The sequence below is a fragment of the Agelaius phoeniceus genome, chromosome 3 (genome assembly GCF_051311805.1).
Source record: "Agelaius phoeniceus isolate bAgePho1 chromosome 3, bAgePho1.hap1, whole genome shotgun sequence".
Taxonomy (NCBI): Eukaryota; Metazoa; Chordata; class Aves; order Passeriformes; family Icteridae; genus Agelaius; species Agelaius phoeniceus.
In genome coordinates, this window is record NC_135267.1 from 54,373,771 (window position 1) to 54,395,028 (window position 21,258).

The following is a 21,258-nucleotide window of genomic DNA, read 5'->3' on the forward strand; positions in this document are numbered from 1 at the left end:
TGTTATGTGATCCTAATGTGAAGCAATTAAACACACAGACAAAGTAAACAGGAGTAAGCATTCTTTATATTTACTTCAGCTGGGTTTTGTCTCTGGTTCATGTTGCCCAAATTCTAGCCCAACCCTGCTATGCACAAATAGAAAACCTAGTATAAATCAGGTTAAAAAAAAAAATCAGAACTCAACTGACTTATATAAATTTCAGTTAAAATTAAGCCACTGTTAAAGTAATTGCAATACTGAATTTCTATGTTGTGAAACTTTTGTGTTTCCTCTTAATTTCCTCTTCTCACTTCAAGTTGAACACACATAAATCTGAGTTTTTAAATTCTGTACAAAATCACAGTGTGCTACATACTTTTTACTGTCCCAAATCCATAAAGTTTTAGACAAGATATAATTTACCAATTTTATCTTTAATGTTTGGGCCAAAAGCATTTCAGCTAAAAAAAGGAAACTAAAAACACCAAACCACAAAACACTGAAACAAATTAAAAACCAAAGCAGAAAGAAGATTCGTCTTATGTCTCACATCCTTTGTGTTTTACACTTCCTTGCAATCAACAGTGAAAAAAATACAATCATTTACTTTTCATCTAGTACAAGAACTAAAGAGGTCCAAAAAAAATACGTTCATAACAAATATTTATTCCTACAATGCATAGTTGAAATGTGGAACACTTGACAGCACCCTCTACATGATTTCAAGAACAACTGCATAAACTCATAACAGGAACATCAACAAAAGATTTTTACATAGAAGGCAACACCTCCAGCTCTAGAAGTCTTAGTCACAAGTTGCTGGGAGCTAAGAAAATATTTTGAGACAAAATCATTATCTATCTGTCCTCCCTGTTGTTATCCTCTTTCTCAGACATCTAGAATTAATCAGGAGCTTGACAAGTAACTGGGCTAAATAATGTAGAACCACCATGTTCATATACATACTGAACTGAACAACACATATTATTTATCCCAGATAAAAGGAAAACATTATGCTTGGACACCGCAGAAATAAAAAACCAGTAGGTAAAAATTTCAGCACATCTTTCAGATAATAAAGGAAAAAAATCCAAACAAACCAAACCAAACATCTCTTTACCAGAATTTACTAATTTCTAAAACACAGTTTTACAAAAGCTGGCAATTTAGAGAACCTGCCTAAATTAAAAGCCTCTGACTCAGGGAAAGAAAATATATGCAGTAAGTCTTCAGTACATCTTTGGAATAGAACTTTGAAATAACAGTAGGCCAATTTCAGGTGATTTACTATCCATTTAGTCGTGTATTCCCAAGAGCTACTCTGCCCAAAGCCAACCAGCATTATGATGTTTAGGTGCACATCTCTGGCAGATGTGAGTGCCATGACAATTGTTACACAAGAACCAGTGTATTTAGTTTTACTGCACTAAAGGGCTGCTTGAAAATTTTAGCACCTGTTGATTTATAAAAAGGCTTTTACTTATCACTGTAACCATCTCCTACACCCCCTAAGAACAGTCGCAATATTTCTATTTCAAATTAAAGAACATTCAAACCCTTTGTGATAGCTGCCTTAGTAGCTAAGTTCAAATCCCACACAAACATACAAGGTACCCATTCTCAGACACACACTTGCACAATTCCCATATTACAACTGTCAGGATGAAGTTGCACAAAAGCTCTTCAGAGAACACGATTTTTCACTTCACCACAGCAGAATCCTTGCATTCAAACTGGCCTTCTCAACTCATGACAAAATCCAAAATGGTAATTAAAGATTAATTCCAGAACAGACAAACTTGAAAAATGCATTTATGTCTGAGCAGACAAAAATAAAGTCTTCATTCTCTCAGGTGGTAGAGAGATTACTGTGTATCCCATGGAAAAAATGACTGCACAGAAAACACTCCTTAAAAAAAAAAACAAACCAAGGGAAAAAAAAAAAAGCAATTGCTTGAGTCCTGGCAAATAAACCCTTCAAACCTTCCTGACAAGAAAAATAAGGCTACTATTCAGATAAAATTCTCTGACTAAGAGTGTTCACTGCAATCTAGTAGAATAATTATATTTGCAGCTCTAACGCTGTCCTTGAAATAAGAAGATATCTAACTAGCAGAAAGGGAGGTAAAATGCAGTAAAATGCACTACATATGGAAGAAAAGGATTAATAGTTTGGTGTGGGCCTAGGAGAGACAGGGAAGAAGAAAGTCACCTTCATAAAGTAGAAAACTGTAATGCTGACTCTTATTGCTGCAAGAGCTTTGAATTCATTTGCACTACAGACAGAACATAATTTACATATTATCTCCAACTGCTCCAAAGTCCTCCCTCCACAGCTTATGTTTGGGAACCTCTGTCCTAAGGCTTCTAGACAGCAACAAGGAAAGCAAAATTATCCTTTGTGCTTCTTCCTCTGAGCTGTTGCTTTAAGAGCTATTCTTGCTTTTCAGCTAGGCAACTTTTCAAGTCTCACTCCAGAATGAGGCTCTTGCTCTGGGAACAGCTTACAGAGCCTTATAAAGACAGAAGGAAAAAATATTTTTTATTTAAATTCCACTATTCATTTACCTTTTGTGATTTGGTGATGTAATGTTAGCACTCAAAAAAGAAAAACAGGCAGGGGACCTAGGTTTGCTTCAGAGTTAGGAACAATTGAACATGGGAGAAGGTGGACAAAGAGGAAAGGAATGAAATGGGAGAGGAGGACAAAGAGCCACTAGGGGGCACGAAAATCCTTCAGCATTCTTGGCCATTCTTCTGCCGATTCTGCACCACAGGGAAAAGCAAACTGTACCGAAAATTATGAAAAATACAGTCCTCCCTCAACCAACCGGTTGAGGTTTGGAGGACCAAAATTAAAGTGTTTTCTGCAATTACTAAAAGATATGGGCTAAAGCAGCCCTGGAAAAAATTGTAAAGGACAGCTCAGTTGTTTGAGCATGGTGCTAATAACAACAGATTGTGGGTCCAATCCGTTCACTTAAAAGTTGGACTCGATCATCCCTGTGGGTCCCTTCCAGCTCAGAATATTCTGTGATACTGTGAATGACACCAGTTCAGGCATGAAGCTAATGAAGCTATTCACCCTTTTTTTTTTTGATTTTGCCTTGAAGATGCCTATGGACAGAAAACTTAACCTGAAACCAGACAAACACTCTCATCTGCATCAAGTTAGAGAGAAGAGTTCTGTAAGACTGAAGAACAGCAAATGCTATTCCATATTCTAGTAAAGCTTTATTTAATAAAGACTATTAAATCCCACCAAACAGATGCTTTAGGAGCTACTATAAAGAAACTCTCAGTAAAAGATAAATAGCTTGAACTCTCCAATGGAAATAGAAAAGCAACTATGTTTATTCTTGGAGCATTTCTGGTGACTCAGGCTTTAATTTCAATACTAGCATGAGATCTAGATTATGTGTAGAGAATTCTCAACAAAGTTATAACACATATACATTTCATTCTGTCCAGTGTATCTGTTATCAAACCTAGTCCTTGCAAGAGCCCTCTCTGCCACTGCAGTGGCTCCAAGTAATTTGTATAAGCATACAGAGAGAATACGAAATGTATGGAAGCAGAATCACTGAGATTTACTGAATGCAGAACTCTGAAGGAAAGCCTAGACTGCAAATAAGGAAAGAACTGACCTTGCTCGCCTTCACCTCCTTTTCTGTTGGTATAATGCTCAAAGAAGTTAAAAATTGCAGATCAAAAAAACAATCAATTCAGAAAAAAATCACATCTACATCTATATTTTTTAAATTGCCAGTTTTTATAAAATATCCAGATGAAAACGTCCCCCAAATCCATTAATACTATAAAGCATGACATTTCTGTATTAAGAAAAGCATCTCTCTTATGATGTTCCCAAAAGGAAACAAAGTGTCCTTTACCCTTTGAAAACTGGACTGTCCTTTTTATTTTACAAGGCCAAAAATAAAATCTAAGACATTGTGGGGTTTATGATATTTAATTTTATCAACAGAAAAAAAAAAATCATCACTAAAGACAAATATCAGATTAACCAGTTTTTGTGTTGATAGTCATACTGGAAGGGCCAATTAAATGTTTCATTTACATGGTTAAATCCTGAAACTTGCAGTGGCCACAAAAAAGCACCAGGATTGGCACTTACCACAACTGCAAACCAGGTCTAAGAGCAGCACAGGAAGACCCTCTTCCCTGACAGTTGGCAAAGTCCTATTACACACATTGCCAAATCCACAAATTAACCCACAGAAAGAACTGTAGCACAGCTGGAACTGTGAAAGTTGTCCAATGGGTGGCATGAGCAAAAAATTGCCATCAAACCCCAAGCTCTGCAACTTCATAGATACACACAAGACTCACATGACTCAAGTACAGCACAAGAACTGCATCTGTTCTTCCATTTCATGCAGGTCCAAGCACAGTTTTGATAAAATAGAAACCTTTCTGTAATAGCAGCCATTCTAAATTTCTTTTTTTTACTTTAGAATATGAGAAATTATTACTTTCATCTGTTTCTAAAGGTCAAACTACAGAAGCACATTTTATCTGACGTGAAAATTCACCATATACTGCTGTGAGAAACTGAAATGACACTTTTAAAAGAAAAGGCTAAAATGAATATCTAGTGTAGGAATTTAGAGTTATGAATCATTTACAATAACATTTAAATCACAGCTTGAAGGAGCTGACAGCATTTTTTTTGACCATTAAAATTCCATTCTGTGACCTGTATGTAAAATTGCAGAAGTATAGTGCAACACTTCTGTCTAAAAAGAATCTCAAAAAATTAAGTTTCTCCAAAACCTTAATGCGTATTCATACTTGCCTGGGAATTGGATATTTCTTTGACAACATTTAAATCAGATCCTGAGCAAAAAGTATTTCCTGCACCATGGATTATAAGACCTTTGCCATCCTTCCAGTTTTCCAGTTCAGTTACCCTCTCCTGGAGTTCTACCATCATAGTGCCTGCCACAAGAGGGGAGAAACAAAATTTTTAACAGGAAATTATTATCACCATCATTTTTTTTTGTTACATTTTCCACCAGCAAAACCAAGTTACAGTTAATGCAGGTACAGTTAATACAGTTAATAAGTGATGGGCTTAAAATCACAACAGAAAGTATCATCTTAAATCCTGCACTCAATCACTGGCATATATTTGTTCTCCAAGTATGCACTTCCCAACATTCCAAAGGATATTCTATATGAAAGATATTTGTGTTATACTCAAGAAAGCTCCAAAACAAAACCAAACAAAACCAACAAACAAAATCCTCTGCCTGATTTATTTCTGCTTGCAATTGCATACATTCAGGACAGATGAATTTATATTTATCCATCCAGATCTGTCCAACTAGTCATATTGAAGTTACTGACAGTCTTCCCTGCCCAAACAATTGACAGAGAATAGAAAAGAATCGTGTCCAGGGTGGACTCAAGGCACAACCAGTCAATGTTAACAAAGGTTCCCTTCTAAAAAGACTCTCTTTATAGAGCATATCGTCATACAGTACTAGATTTTTATTCCTTGTTTAAACATCCAATTCATCATAAAACGTCATAAACATCATATTTGCTTAAGTACCCTTCCTGACATGGAACTCTACAAACTCCTGTTTCTAGAGCTCATCCTAGACAGCAGCATCTTCCACAGCGATGGAATGTACCTGCATTAATTCAAAGCTCTTTCTCTCTGAATGCCTATGACTCTGTCCAGTTATATACTTAAGAGAAAACATGTACAGAAATTAATTTCAGAAAGCAGAGTACATACAGGCTGATGACACTCTCAGCTTTACCCTTCTTTGACAAGAATTTGGATGGACATGGCTACATTCTTCAGAAAGAAATGTGCTTTTGATTAATACTTTCAAGGACTCTCTCCTCTGCTAACAGTGCTGCTTTTTTAACCCTATGCATGCATGCACACGACTCATCCTCTTCTGAAATCTCCCACTAGCAGCTAGTCTAGGGGACATTTATGTTTTCTTTCTTATGTTTTTTTTTCCTTACAGTACATTATGAAGTAAGCTTCCCAGTCCCACATAAGAGTGAGCACTCAGTCAAGTATTTATCCCTTAGGCTTGGTGTCAGACACTGCAATAACACAGTTTGACAATGTTTCTGAGGTAGCCAATAATCAAGTGGACATTACATATTATATATATTACATATTATATACCAGAATAGCAAAGAGTTGGGTTTTTTTGTACCCACTGTCAAGTCCCTACTATGATCCTCTAAAAAATCCCAGCAGTTTTGCCAGTTGCTTTCCCTTCTGTATTTATAATTTGGTCATGCTTTTTGTATGTTGCACATTACATTTGTTTTCACTGAATTTCACCCTGTTGATCTTGAGCTCTTTGCAGCAGCTAATCAAGATCACTGAATGCCTCTCCTCTACTCCAAAAAATAATCTTGCAAGCTCTCCTAATATGGGGTCATGTGACCATTTCAGCAGTTCACTTTCTGTTTCATCATCCAAGCCAAGAATGAAAATACTGAGCAGAACTCGGCCTAGATGAGGTTTTTGTGGGTCTTCACTTGAAATGCTTTTCCAGCCTGGTGGCACACTCAACTTTTCTGCAAATGCTGCCATTCAAACAGGTGTGCATTAACTCTGTGGATTTCACTTCTTGCATATTTTCCTTCTTAAACCTTCTTAACAGAAAGGTATTTGGGATGGCATCCAAGCATTGCTAAAGTCAAATACAGCAGAACCACTGTTTGTGGTTCTTTTAATAGGCAAAGCAGTGAGGTATTGAAGAGTCTTTCCACAGAGTATTCCAAGAAAAAAATCAAGTTAACTGAAAAAATGCAGGATCCATATGAGCTTGTTGCATGCAATTGCAGGGGATAAAAGACACTGGTCAGAGCCTGTTCTACCCTCCTGTGAGAGGCTCTTTTCCATTCCTGACAACACTGAACTAGTACTTTACCAACAGGTATTTTTCCTGATGTTTGACATAATGAAGAAGGCACAACACTAAAGCAAATCCTCATTCTGCCAATCTTAGTCTTTCAGTATGTGATACCACTAAGTTCATGCTCTTTACAGAATTAATAATAAATAACTTGATTGCATTTTAATTATAATCTGAGCATAAATGTTTCCAAATAAATTCTAGAAAATAAAAACTATCATCATTATTTTCTAATTCCTACAGGCCAGCTTTCTTCTCTTTTAAACTACATTCAAGTTTAGTTCAGTGAGAGGCTGGGTTGCTGAAATTGGCTCTACCAGGCTTAAACTGACATATTAGCATTTGTTTCCAGAGAGGCCATTTCAAACAGGTGGCTATTAGATTCCAATTAAGAAGAGAAAAAAGGCATAACAATCTCCATATCGCCCATTAGCAATTTGCCAACAATTTTGTTCTGTTTTTGATTTCAGGAGTTGCTCAAGCTTAGAATAAACATAATTCCTTTGAGATAAAAAACTGCTGTGTAAAGGAAATGCCTGGAAAATAGAATTTCCCTCAACAGTTTAATAATGTTTTGCAGCTTTCTAGAGGGAGCGTGCATGGATATATAAATTCACATCTACCACTATTCAGAAGCTCTGAGACACAGAATCAACAGAATTTGATGAGGAGGTAGCTGTATCTGCAGGCTCTGGCTGATGAAGTCAACCAAGTTCTGCTGAGGCAATTCAGGGGTAGCACACCCCATCCTGCCCCTTGAAGAGCATTATTTGATACACAACTGAAGGCAAAGGGTTAAGTTCCTGGTAGTTTCTCAGCAACTACATTTTACAAATAATAATGTTAAAAATGAAATTAAGATCAGTATAAATTAAGATGCCATACCATTCACTGCAGCAGCAAAGGGATCAGCCTGATTTTGCTTCTACTCTCCCTCCCTTGAAAACAAAGGTCTCTAGCAGAGGTGTACAGCAGAAAGAAGCAGCATCTCTTGAACTGACAGTAAGATCTGCCTGAGGAATTTTTTGTGGCTATTGCCTAGCAAAATAGAGTACAGCTCTCTACACACTACTTTAAAACAGAACTGCCTGATCCCATGGCTCATTTGTTATATGCTAATGAGATCTGTAACAAAGACAGAGTTATTAATTTCCTCAGTGGTTTTTGTAGGTCTTTGCTACTAGAACATCTAATTGACATACGCTAATAAGTTATTTTCACAGCAGTCCTGTAAGGAGAGAAGAGATTATTTTACAGACAACTAACTGAGCCAGAGAGAAAAGTCTGCTAATTTTGGGTGCTAATCTCCAGATGTGTGATATGATTTCAGCACATTAACATTACACAGAACATTGTATAGGCAAAGAACAGCTATCAGTTGCCTAAATGGCAGCTGCATCTGCTCAGCATGGCTACCAATCACTTCTGAGCCCCTCCTGGCAAGCACATAGGAAACAGAGAGCATATTTGCCACTTTCTATGGAAGTTTGGGTTAAGCAATTTTACTTTTATTACTCCTGATCTTCAAAGAGCAGAAAAACCCAGTCTGCTCTCTCCTTTTGCTGTTACAGCTCACTTTGCATGCCCCTTTCAACTTCCACAGCAAATAAGCTAAAAGCACTCAGTCTACAGGGTGTACTTTGCACAGTTTTGTTTTGAGTCAAAAATAGAAACCAATCTGTAGAAAAAGGAGAAACAACCATGTAATTATGATTGTATAGCAGCATGTATGCTGACAGGGAGGCATGCAGAAGGACAATCCCTATGCTAACATCTTTTAGCTACAATTTCTTAATTTAGGTAATGATTTTATACATGAGTTTTTTAAGCAAAACAAAAGAGAATGCAGAAATATCTGGGTGCATTACCACCAATTCTGCTGCTCTCTTAGGTTCCTTTCAGCTAACAATCACTAGTGGAAAGACTAGATTGGCATTCTGCATCTAAAGGGCACACTTGGCTAGTATGTTGCAAAATGTTTGCTCACAGCAAAGGAACAGTGAGAACTGGGGAGGAAGACAGAACAGCAACAAAGAAATTAGCAAAATGACACAAATGCATCCACATCAAAATATTAACAGACAAAATAATTCTTACAGTAAAGGCTTATGCACAGCTCCAGCTCAAGCAGGTTCACACCCTGGACCTGTGCCACTCATATCTGAAGAGAGTGGCATAAATTGGAATAATCTAGATAATTAAGAAGAGACAGCAAATATACTCAACTTGGAGAATAAAACCCTCTCATAATACAAGATTAATAAAATAGGGCACTTGGTTTTGATAGCTAAGTATTCCCCAGTGTAAAAGCATATTAAATAGATCACTGACCTGCAACAGCTGAGAATACCCAGCTCATCTGATCTTTAATTAACCAGTCACTGATATTTAAGACATAAGGCAAATGAAGAACAAATGGAAGCCAGTTTGGATAAGTGGAAAAGACCAAACTACAGAAGTTTAATGTACAGGGAAGGCTTTAGGTAAAGAACCAAGCAATAAACTCAGTCTTTCTTTCTATATCACCTACAAAAGGGAGGTGGCATCGTCTCATACCCACAGAAATGCCTTCCATATTTCCAGAGCAGTGATGACAAAATGAGAGGAGATGCAAGAAAGAGCTCAGTGGCAGAATTGTGCTAACACTTAAACAACATGGGGAGAAGCACCTTCTGCAAGACAGTCCTTGTGTCATTGAGAAGTTCTTAAGATTCTTATGACATGTACAGCAAAGTTACTACAAAACACTGGACACATTTGCTGCACATCAGAATAAACACATTTACTCTTTTAACTAAGGCGTGGTAAAGCAGAGTGTTTCTCTTTCTTTAGGCAAAATGTCAAAATAGGTAACTGAACAAGAGAAAGACCAAAACCAACCAGCAATCCCCTCAACTAATTAATACCTGTAAAGGCATTCATTAACTTTGGGTTATTCAAAGTAAGTATTGCAATGCCATTGTCTTCTTTCGAAAGGTTGATAGATCCACCAGAAAACTGCTGAAGTTTCTTCTTTATCAATTCTTCCTCATAGCCATGAGCACCATTATACAGTGACAACCTTCTTTGCTGTAGTATCCTTTTCATTGTAATCTGAAGAAAGTTCTTCCACAGAGCAAGGGCCATTTCTGGAAATACAAGGAGTGAGGGGAAAAAAAAATTAGGAAACTTCTTTTGAAATCCACTTCAGTCCTCTGAGAAAGAGGGAAGTATGACAGCAGCAACTAATATAAAGGTGATACAACCATAACAGTTGACAGAAATCACTGCAAACTATATTAGCAAAATTCTTCATTTGAATCTACCATCACAAGTAAACAGAAGTTGTTTTATGGAGTGATTTTAGTAGTTAAGCCAGGTATTAGCACCTTTTAAAATATTTTCTTTTAAAATTTACCAAAAAAGTTATTGTGTGCAGAAAGCAAAAGAGGATCAAAAACTACAGAAAAATCTACATATTCTACTAGACCAATTTACTCTGTATTACTCTTCCAAACCCTCCCTCACCCTTTGCTCAAAAAAAAATACCAAGACCCCCAAACACACCTATAATGGAGGAAAAATCCTATCAAATCCCACAACTCTCAAGATCTGGATGTCCTGCTTTTCTGTAAGCAACTATTAGAGCAAGACCTTCCCCAGAGAAATACCTGAGGAACTTAAAAATTAAGAACTGAAAATCATTCTTGTATCGAAGTCTGCTCCCTGTCACCTAATTCCATTAACACAATTGTCACAACTTATCTTAAAACTAATTAGTCTGCCTAGCCTTTGATTGCTATGTGCTTTTCCCAGTCATCCCAGCAGCACTTTGAGTTAATCTCATTTGGGCACAGAGTCTGTGCAGTGCTCCAAAGGATGAGAAGTGTACATCAGTATTATGCATTGAGCGCCATACTTGCCTTTTATACAGGTAATAATACTGGTAAAGTATTTCTGTGTACCAGTATACCCATGGCTTATTCCTCTGCTATTTCCACTCTACAGTGTACGACTGTAGAGCAGGAAATAACAAGAAAGAAATTATCACTTGATCTGCATCTCTGCCTTAATTTATTTACTCTGGAAATGGGTCTACTGGAGAAAGCAGTTTAGAAGTGACTTGAAAGAAACTGGGTAAAGCCTGAACTGAAAACAGCTGATCTGGAAATAAAGTCATCTTAGACACCAATCAGAATGGGAATCAAAAGAATCCCCACAGGATATGGGAAAAGAAATGCTTGTTATTTTGCAATTTGATAGAGTAGTCCTACCTTTGCCCCAGCCTACTTTTTAATGGGCTTGGCCATTCAGAAGACATGGTAGATGCTCATTTTTTTGATAACTGGGAAAAGACCTTCTTTGTTTCAGAATCATATTTGGCAGAAACAAGATACTTTCAAAATTGGCAAGCAGGTGTTGGTAAGTTTTTCTAAGGTGAACTCGGAACACAAACACATTCATTGAGACAGAATTTGGTGACAGCTATATTGTATGCTCTGTTCAGGGTATCTTACAGACTCAACATTTTTGAAAACCTTTATTATTTACACATGATCAAGTAAATGCACATTAAAAACCACAGACAATTAGCTCCTAATGAAACAAGTGAACAGCCCTGTCAGGTGAACACTTATCTTGCCACTGGCTGTACCATTCTACACTAAACTTGAAAATGCTTCTGTTGGTGCAGGTATAGTCCTCATTCAAAGGGGGGAGGAGTTTGCAGAGCAACCACACTATGGGATGTGAAGGTACATGCAGCAATACCAGGCAACTGTGAAGAGCCATCTATGCCAGTAGATTCATACCTGTCCTGCCAAACTGCACCCAGCAATACCACAGGATCTCACAAGCTCAACACAAAGAAACTAGTAAGGCCTGCACAAATCTATGCATTATAAAATCATCTGCACAAGAAAACTTAAAGGGATGATTTTTTAATATCTGTTTGCAAACAAGGCTTTAATCTGTCATGATGAACTTTTCCAAAGTGTAAACTAATAAAACTAATTACAAAGTTTGATCAAGTTTAAAATCAAATTGAATACAAGATTCATTACTTCATTAAAAAACATTCCCTGACTGCTGCTGCACCCAAACACTCTCCATCTATGCACATTCTAAGAGTCAGCAACACTTCTGCTACCACCTTTCAGAGCTTTTAAAATTTTATTTAAAGAGTGAAAATGGGTTTCTAAAGCTCATTTCTCCTAATTGATTCTTTTTATATTCAGTCTCTCAAGAGAGAGACAGCCTTCCCCATTTCTCTAAAAGCTCAGTAGTCATTCCTCAGCATATTAAAGCAATAAAACTTTCCATGCAGCTGCTAGCTTTTGCTCAGGAGAGAACAAACATGAAATACATGGACAGTGCAGCCTTTCCTTGTAAAGTGTACCTTGAACAACCAACTCCCAATTTTTAATGAATACAAAGTGTCCCCAGCTCTCATACTAAAACAGACTAGCTCGAATTCTCTAGGAAGCCCCAATGACTGGCTTGAAAGCAAAAAGGAGGGGGGAAAAAAGGCTTTTCTGCTAACTTAACTACTTGCTGACTTAAAGTTTTCTTATGGCTTTTATACACTACTGAATTTCTCATGACAAGAAATATACTGAGCAAAACAAACTTAAGATATGGAAATTTTATTCCAATGAAAAAAGAGTCTGTCATTTTCAGCTGCGTGGTTATATGCATTAACAGCTCTTTAATATTATCACTATGGTAATAAAGAACAGCAGCAAGTGCAGGATTAGAAAACAAATTGGATACCACTGCCTGCTGATCATGACTCATGATTAATGACTCATGCAAGGTATAATCTTTGAATTATTTTCTTTACAGGCATCTCCTACAGTACCGGTCAGTGACCAATGCAATTTTTTAATAAAAATAAGATTATTTTAATAGTTCAGTCTGACTGAGCTAACCACTCAAGAAAAGTATGATAGGAAGAGCTAGAGCTCTCTCAGTCTAAAGGGATTTCTGTGATATCTGACAAACAACACCCAGAATTTCAATCAGTACGGAGCGCTCACAATCCACTGCATGACTGAGATTATTTCTGTATTTTGCATGAAAGCAGCGAAAGAAAGATGTTGCAGTAACACTTACAGTGTTGTAGGACCAGCCAAGAGATATTAGTAACACTAAAATTTTCAGATTTTCAGTTTAGCATAATCACATCTATTTATACATACTTACAGAAATGGAGTCTTAGTCTAATTTTAAACAGGCAACATGCTATACCCATTAGCCTCTGTAGCAAAGGTAATTTATTCACAGTTCCTACAATGAAAAAAAGCCCAACCTGACAGTATAGGAATAACAGTGGTCAATTAGCATCTTTCATATGCTTTAAGTGCTACAGCTTTATATTTCACTGGTGACAACTAAGAGAGAAGCCAACAGTATGGACATCAATAGTTGCTCATTCCATAGTTATTTTACCTCTTACATGAACCAACAGTTTAAATCCCATTTGACACTCAAGTGATATTGTAACACCCTTGCCTGTGGGCCAGCAGACTGTGGGTTAATATAAACACATCCAGTGCCAGCACTTCAGTACAAAGGACCAGCACACATTAAGCAAGAGCAGTACATGTATCTACAAGAGCAGCACATGTATCTACATGCAGGCACTCACAATCTATGTATTTTTGTGCATGCAAATTATCAGAGGCCTTCTGACAGCCTCTGGCAACTGTCTAGGTAAAATTCAGACCTTACAATGTTAATAAAACATAGGAATACTAGGGATAACACCAACATCAATACTCTCTGAGTAGATTCTTTGGGAAATTTGTAACTCTTGAACAAGGGTATTTGCCCTAGCCATTACCACTACTCTGTTGCAACCCAAATGTCTCCTAACACATGATGTATCAAACAGCAACCTCCAGCAATGCTGCCAGTTGCAATTATCACTGAACATTAAGACATCTGGCCAAAGTAAGAGGTAAGGGCTGTATGTAGCAAGTTTCTGGAAGAAAGGGCAGAAGAGCTAATACAAACCAGAGAATTGAATCTTAGGAGCTGTATGCTCAAACAAGAAACACTGCACTACACAGCAAGCTAAATCAGCAAGTTAAAATACATGAGCAAGGAAAATTCCAGTTCAAAAATGGTGCCTGAATTATTGACACAAGTCAGGGAAAAAGAAAATGGGGAAAAAAAGATACAGGGATGTGTTTTCAATACATCAGAGAAACAAGCATGCCCTTTCATCTGGGGCAGGATGTGACAGGTGTGATGAGCAGATACAGGCCCTGGAAAAAAAACCCATCAACTGAATTTCTGGGTTTGGATGAAGGTATACTGAGATTAAGCATAACACAAATAAAGGGATTCAACAGACAAAATCCACAAAATAAATCTCAGGGAGGAGAAAATATTCAAATGGCATTAAAAAAACAATTAGGCACTTTTGTAAGACTACCAAAGGTATCAAGGGCACTTGGTCAAGAAGAAAATCTGACTTGATGAAGACCTTTGGCAGTTGCAATTTCAGCAAGAAGCTCAGAAGTGCAAAGAAGAGAAGGAAGGTTAGAAGATGTGAATTGAGGATAATGATGAGATGACTCACAAATCAACCCTGTGGATGACTTACCAGTCATTTAAAAGGCATTAACCTGTACTAGAGAGCAGTCACCATGACTGGCAGATGCTTCAACAGGTTCCTGCAGTGGCCAATTAATGGAAAGCAAGTGGTGGCCCAGTACTGAGGGCTGGCACAACTGACCCTAAAGCATGAAAGCAGATGAAAAGGCAGAGTGATGGAGAAACAAAGCATGAAAATAGCCAATTTGTAGGGGAAAAAAAAAAAGTAGGTTGAAAATGAGTTGAAAATAACAACTGTCTGTAACCCTAGGAAGTAGGCTGGTGGGTGATTATATGGAATAAAAAAAAAGAAAATAAATTATGGTGTTGGACAAAGAGAAGAGACTCAAACACAAAAAGAGGCCAGCTTGGTCTCACAGTGACAAGGAGTCAGTAGACCCTGCCTTCAGACACAAGAAAGGTGTAGTAGGGTGGACTCACACATAGGATTCCTCTGTTGCCAGTTGCTTGTCACCACCACCCCTCACCTGAAGGTTCCAGAGCCCTCCACCACTTATCCATCCACTTATCCATCTCTCTACTTTCCTTCCATGATGCGTGGGTTAGGTTAACTTAAACACCTTGTCCAACAGGTTCTCCCACTCTAATAATTACCAGATGAAGCAAGCTGAGGGCAGTCACTTCTCCAGCTGGCTTCCTCACTGCTGAAAGCAATCAGTGAGCAGATCATAAGCATGCTAAAGGATCAGCAGCAGAAAACCTACTGACAAAACATAATTTGCAAATACAGAAACTAAATAAAGCTGGGGAGCTGAGAAGATTCTGCCTCCCCAACTAGGGAACAGATCCCTCATACCTTTCTCAAAATGTCATGGCTCTCAAACTTGCTGAGCCCTGTTCAAAATTTTACTACATTGTCTCTGGTACCTGCACTGTAGACAAATTAGATGGGATCAACAATCTCTCCAGTTCATCAAGTTACTTGAAAAGTTTTATGACTCCTCTAAAAACAGGCTTTAAAAGTAGCTGGTATTTTAAAGGACAATTTTGTATCTTCTGTATTACTGTTGAGAGAACAAAAGATTTGGGCCTGCTACTTTCTAGATGTCAGCATTAGAAACAAAGTTTATCCATCCAGAAGCTGAAAAAACAAGAAATGAGACCATGTCCAAATTAACTGACTGAAATAGCATCAAATAATGTACAAGGGAAATAAAAACTAACTGGAGGAAGAAAAAACTTTTAACCCTGTAAGTCAAAAAAAAAACCTTGTCTGTAGATTCAGTTTTAAGCTGGCTGACCATTTACACCTCATTTCTGGGTTTCTCTCTCTTTTTTTCTTGTTATTTCATCGTTTCTGAGCAGTTCAATTCTGGGCATAGTAAGCTATGGCTTTCCAAACTATGTGTTCTTCATTTAGTTTTTTAATGATCCCTGTAGGCTAGAGTTTAGATGTGAACTGTCCTTCTATATCTAAACAATTACATTCTCTCTTAATTACATCTTAATTATTTTGAAGAATAGTAAACAAATCACAAAGATACATACTGAAAAACAATGGTATTTAAGGATGCAAAACAGCTGACAAAGAAAGCCATTCCATAAATATAGATGACGCTACCTAAAAACATTTGATTTTGGTCCGATGGTGAGTGAAAGATTTTGAGTTTCATAGTAGAGAGCAAGAATCTGTTATCTTCTGCAAAAGGCACTCGGGCCCTTTATTTTTTAATGCTTTGATCCAAAGAGGTTCTCTTCACATGTGTCATCAAAGGAGTTTTTTTAACAATGACAGAAAAGTCTTTTAAGTTCACTGTCCACTAGGTGTGTTTTAGAGACCTTTAAGAAGGGCAGATGCACAACTTCACACGAATGGAAACAATCACAACCAACTCATCATTTGCCTTTCAGTCACCAAATCCTGAACCATAAATGCATGAATTCAATTCTTGCTGTAACCGCAAATACTGATGCTTTCCCAATGGTTGCCTTGAAAAGTGTAACTTTTATAGTCAAGAAGTATTCTGAATTCCACTTAATTCACTCTTCTTTACTATTCTCACCTTACCACCACCACCACCACCACCCATAAAAGCTCCTGCCAACTCCAAAAAAACCATATACCGAGGTCCGAACCGACCACGCAGCCACGATTCTCCTGTCCCCCTGTCACAGCAGTGGTGACCAGCAGCACCACACCGGGACTGCCTGTCCCCGGCTTCCTTGGCTCCACACACTGAATCCCGGGAAGCAATGGCAACCTCCCTGCACCCTGGGAAGATGTCAAGATTCAAGAGACCGAGGGGTGGAAGCTACTTCCCCAGCGGACATTTCTTGCTGCTAACCTGCGATGCCAAAATCCCGAGCAGCGCGCTGATGCACGCGGTCTGACCTAGTGACCTAGGGAAGCTTTTCTGACACTTTTTGGTTTTTTTGTTTTTTTTTTTTTACAAAATGACTTTATGTTAAATCAACCGCCAAGGCAGGGCTCAGTGCCGAGCAGGGCCGAAGTGGGCGGTGACCGGCTGTTCCCAAAGCGGGACCCGAGGTATCAGGGCTCAGCAGAAGCACCGCCGGCCTCTCTCGCACCGAAGGAGCCACCTCGCCTCACCTCGCCTCAGCCGCGGGCGCCCCGAGGCCTCGCGGGGACCGGGACGCCCCGCGCCTGCCCCGCCCCGGCAGCGCCGCCTCGGCGGCCCCGTTCGCCCGCAGAGGCCCCTTTTCCCCCCGAGGGCCGCGGGCGGCCGGGGCAGCGGAGCCCCGCGGCCGGCACTGACCTGGGCCCGGCACTGACCGGCCCCGGCGCCGGCGGAGCAGCGGAGGCGGGTGGTGCTGCGGGGAAAGGGCCCCGCCGGGAACCGCGGCCGCGGCCTCCGGGCCGGGCCCGGCGGTGTCGGGGCAGCCCCGGGCCCGGCGGTGTCGGGGCAACCCCGGGCCGACCAAAGCGCATCAAAAGCTGACTGAGCCCCCGGGAGCTGGGGCTGACTTGGGGCCGGCAGGAGAGGGCTTCACACCGCGTCCATAGAGGCCGTGACTCCGAGCAGCGAGAACTCTGCCCGAATTTAAGCAATTTTGAAGCAGACGATACTTGTCAGCTCCAAGGTTGCTAAATACTACATAAGCAGGTCGTCATTATTGTTTTTTTCTGCACCGATCGCCTCCATCTCTAAAAACCAAGTCCCGTGTTTCTATCCTAGTCAGGGGAATTGGAGATCCTTGTTTCTTCGCTGGCTCAGGACAAGGTCTCTCCCGAGGATAGGAATCGCTGCCGGGAGCATCCAGCCTGGAGCGGCGGGGCCCCCACCTGCTGTGCCTGGGGTGCGCAGCAGGCAGCAGAGATGTCAGCTCCCTGTCCACGTCGCCACAAGGAGAGACTTGGGCTCCCCATTTTCACATCCATCTGTTTTACCTGTCAGCCTAAGTGGGAGCTCTTTCCAGCTGTCCTGCTCCTGGCCGCTGTGTCTCTCCGGCTCCAGGTGCCGCTCACCTGTACCCAGCTCTGGCAGCTGGGCCGAATTGCTGAGCAAGCCGCAAGCTACCCTGGCATCAAACTGGACTTGTGTAAACTTGAGGCTGGCATAAAATGGCACTGTCACACACAACCCTGCCCTCGGTTTTGCCAGCAGCCAGATCAAGGGAAATAAATGGTTTCAATGAAGATTGCATAGTGCTTTGCAAATTCAAAACATTATGCAAATATGAGCCAATCTTTCTGTGTCCTTGTTGAGACATATACATAAAGATAACTCAGTTTTAAGTATTTGTAGCATGGCTGAAATATGTAACTGGAAATATATCTTCTCCATCTTTATTAAAGCTGTTTTTCAACCCAACTGTCAATACAAATGTTCCAAAATTGGCCTAGTTCATTAAAAATTATGATTGAATATGTAGGGATTCCAACTGTTCATTTATGTGGGGAAAACAAAAGTTTTACACGCTGAACAAGTGCTTTCAACTTTGTATTATTCAGAGACTCGAGAATATGACATAGTCTAGTTCCAGGCAGTGCTATCTTTATACAACAGAAGGATACATTTCCTTTTTACAACACTCTCTGCAACAAGCAGGCTTGCCTCTTGTTTTTCCTCTTGGGTTCACAAAGAATTTTTCCAGTAGGATTCAGCCCTGCAGTTGTGTCTGGAAAACCTCAATAAAGATCTGTGTGAGTGAAGCTGCTCTCACCAGGTCCTGCTCCAAGGGCTTGTCCCCTCTTTGGAGCGGAGCGATGCCCAGGCACGTCCCAGCTCGGTCGGAAGGAGAGGAAGGCGACGGCGGCTGGAAGCTCGTGATTTTCCAGGTAACATATTGCCACCTAGCAGCGCTTGCTGGAAGTAGCACAAACCGCACCGGCAGATCCATAAACCAGTTTGCCTCATTGTTGGTTTTATTGCCTTGCGTCATATAGGACATAAGGAAAAGACTAGGATGCACTCAGAGTGAAGAATGAGGATTGTAGGAAAACGAACAGATGGATGGGATCATCTTTGAAAACGGACATTAAAGACCAGACAGGCTGTAACTTTCAGCAGGATGGTGACTAGTCTCCTGGATGTTTTACTGTACAATAAGAAAGCAAAAGAGAGGGAAAAAAATGTAAACTCCTGCAAAGTTGCTTATTCTTATTCTTGCACATAATTCCACTGATTTCAATAAAGCTTTCTCCTTGCATTGCTGAAGCAGTACTGACCTAGGAGAGTCAGGTCACCACCTGAACTATATGGAATGTGCCCATTCCCTGTTGCTGACCCAGAAGCTGGCGACAATGTACTGGCTAAAAGAGCAATGCTTCACTCTCGGTTTCAAGGCTGCCAGACTGAAATATTGAATTCCAATAGATACAGAGCTCCCGGGTGCTATTTTTATGAACTCCTTTCAGAGCAATGGAACAGATAGATGACAAGATCTGGGCTTAGATCTCAGGAATTATTGGATACTAAACAACACATAAACCCATAGCCAGTTCATAAAGGGTCCCTTGAATGTAATTTTTAGGAGGCAAATATCATCAGCTCTGTGTTGAAGTCTGGTAGGCTAAAGGATGGTGTAACATATACTTCAAAGACTAGGCCCGCATAAAAAGATGGACACATGCATTCTATTCCTAAATTTCTGAAATATTTCTAAAATCTAGATTTCTGGATCCAAAATCATAATATTCAGTTTCTCCTTGCAGCCTCACCCAAGAGGCTCTCAAATCCCATTGGTGCCTGACAGCTGTGATTCATGGGAAGACACAATTTATATCAGGTTGGCTAACAAGACTCCCACCCCAGCTGTCTCTCCTGTCCTCACTGCAGATATCTGAAATACCCCAGAGCTGCTGCAGCTTTCTAAATGCAGCCCCATGTGCCAAGTTACACTTGGTTTGATTTTGTTAGGCAGGGGCTGGCTGGGGACAGGGCAGTCACCGTGAGTACCTCAGAACTGCAACTGTATCAGTACTTGTATGTCAGGCCGTTGTTCACTTCATGCACCACAGCTGCCAGTTTCTCACACAGTATTCGGTCACTGGATGTGTCTGCAAAGGGCTCAGCTCTTCCCAGGTAGCTCCCTACCCATCCTATCACCATGTGTTGATTTTATGTTCTCTGTCTATGTTGTTTAAGGATTTCCTCCTGCAGAGCTGACTCTGAGCTCCAGCAAGGCATAGCTGGAAGATGAGGTAAGGAAACACCTGCCTCTGTACCACAGCATGGGAAGTGTCACCCAGGCCCTCTTCTGACAAAGCAAACCAGCTCATTTCTCTGGGGAGGGCGGTCTGATCAGGAAGCTGTGGTGTATTGTTGGGAAGTTGAGAGAAAGAAGCCCTGGCCCACATGCCAAAAGCTGTTTTTCTTGACACAGCATAATGAAATATTCATCAGGCCAGAGAGCAGGAGAGAGGCTCAGCACAGCCACAGCTTGGTATACTTGCTCACAGTCTCAGTGACCCTGCAAATACTAGATATTTAAACATTAGTAGCTACTTAAGTTAGTGTATGAGTCTATGGCCTTGAAGGTCTTTTCCAACCTAAACTGTTCCATGTTTCCATGCCATATAAAGCAACTTGAACAGGTAGAGTGAGGTACGCTCTTGCTCTGCAAAGTCCTCTCTCTGGTTACAGCTCACTGTGGGAAGAGTGGCCTCAGATCAACCAAAAGAGTCATCAGGTCCTTGCCATGTGCTCTTACCTTTCACTTCACCAACACTGTCATTTGCTTAGACAGTAATTTTCTGATAGAAAATACATACAGTACAAAAACATGCTTGTTTGTGGTGTACTGTCCTACACAAGATCTGATTTCACAAGACAAAATAACAGCCCACTTCCACTGGGAGGGGGTGGTCCCACACTTCTCCCTTCTCAGTCCTGGGAGTGAGAACTAGGGGAGAGCCAGCTGAACTCACCCAACTGTCAGGAAACTGCTTTAGCACAGCAACTAGTTTCTCTCTGGATTCCAGGGCTAAGGAACTGAATCAGTTTGGCTTGCTGCTGGTGGAGCCTGAGGGACACAAAGCAGGGGAAAGAAGATGGAGGAAACTAGAGGAGGAAGACCATCCTGTTTTAGCAGCATTGAGTTATCAAATGGGCTCAGTTCTATTATTAGTTCTGACTCTTCAAGTGGCACTCAGGGCTTTGGGAAGAGGAAGTGGGGCAGCCAGCTACTGGGATGGGCTAATTGTACTGGAAAACTCCACCCTAAATCTCTTCGAAGATCTGGCTTTCTTTCCTTCATTTCCTTAGGTCTCTGTTGCTACTCCATTCTGTAAAACTTTCAGAGGAAAAAAAGCATCTCTTTCTCCAAGAGCATTTGAATCACACCAAAGTAGGCC

The 21,258-nt window shown here is 40.2% G+C and overlaps 1 protein-coding gene across 3 annotated transcripts in view; it reads right to left on the reverse strand.

Moving 5' to 3' along the window:
* ECHDC1 (ethylmalonyl-CoA decarboxylase 1) overlaps positions 1 to 17,930 on the reverse strand; it is a 42,719-nt gene extending 24,789 nt beyond the window's left edge. The window contains exons 1-3 of one of the 3 annotated variants that reach the window (XM_077175267.1): positions 17,851 to 17,930; positions 9,806 to 10,027; positions 4,799 to 4,941 (exon numbers count right to left, since the gene is read on the reverse strand). In XM_077175267.1, coding sequence (XP_077031382.1) covers positions 4,799 to 4,941; positions 9,806 to 10,025 — 363 coding nt within the window. In that variant the 5' untranslated portion in view covers positions 10,026 to 10,027; positions 17,851 to 17,930. Of the gene's footprint in view, positions 1 to 4,798; positions 4,942 to 9,805; positions 10,028 to 16,786; positions 16,835 to 17,218; positions 17,385 to 17,850 lie in introns of those variants that run through there. The other 2 variants (XM_077175265.1, XM_077175266.1) reach the window with 2 other exon arrangements.
* Positions 17,931 to 21,258: the final 3,328 nt, after the last annotated feature.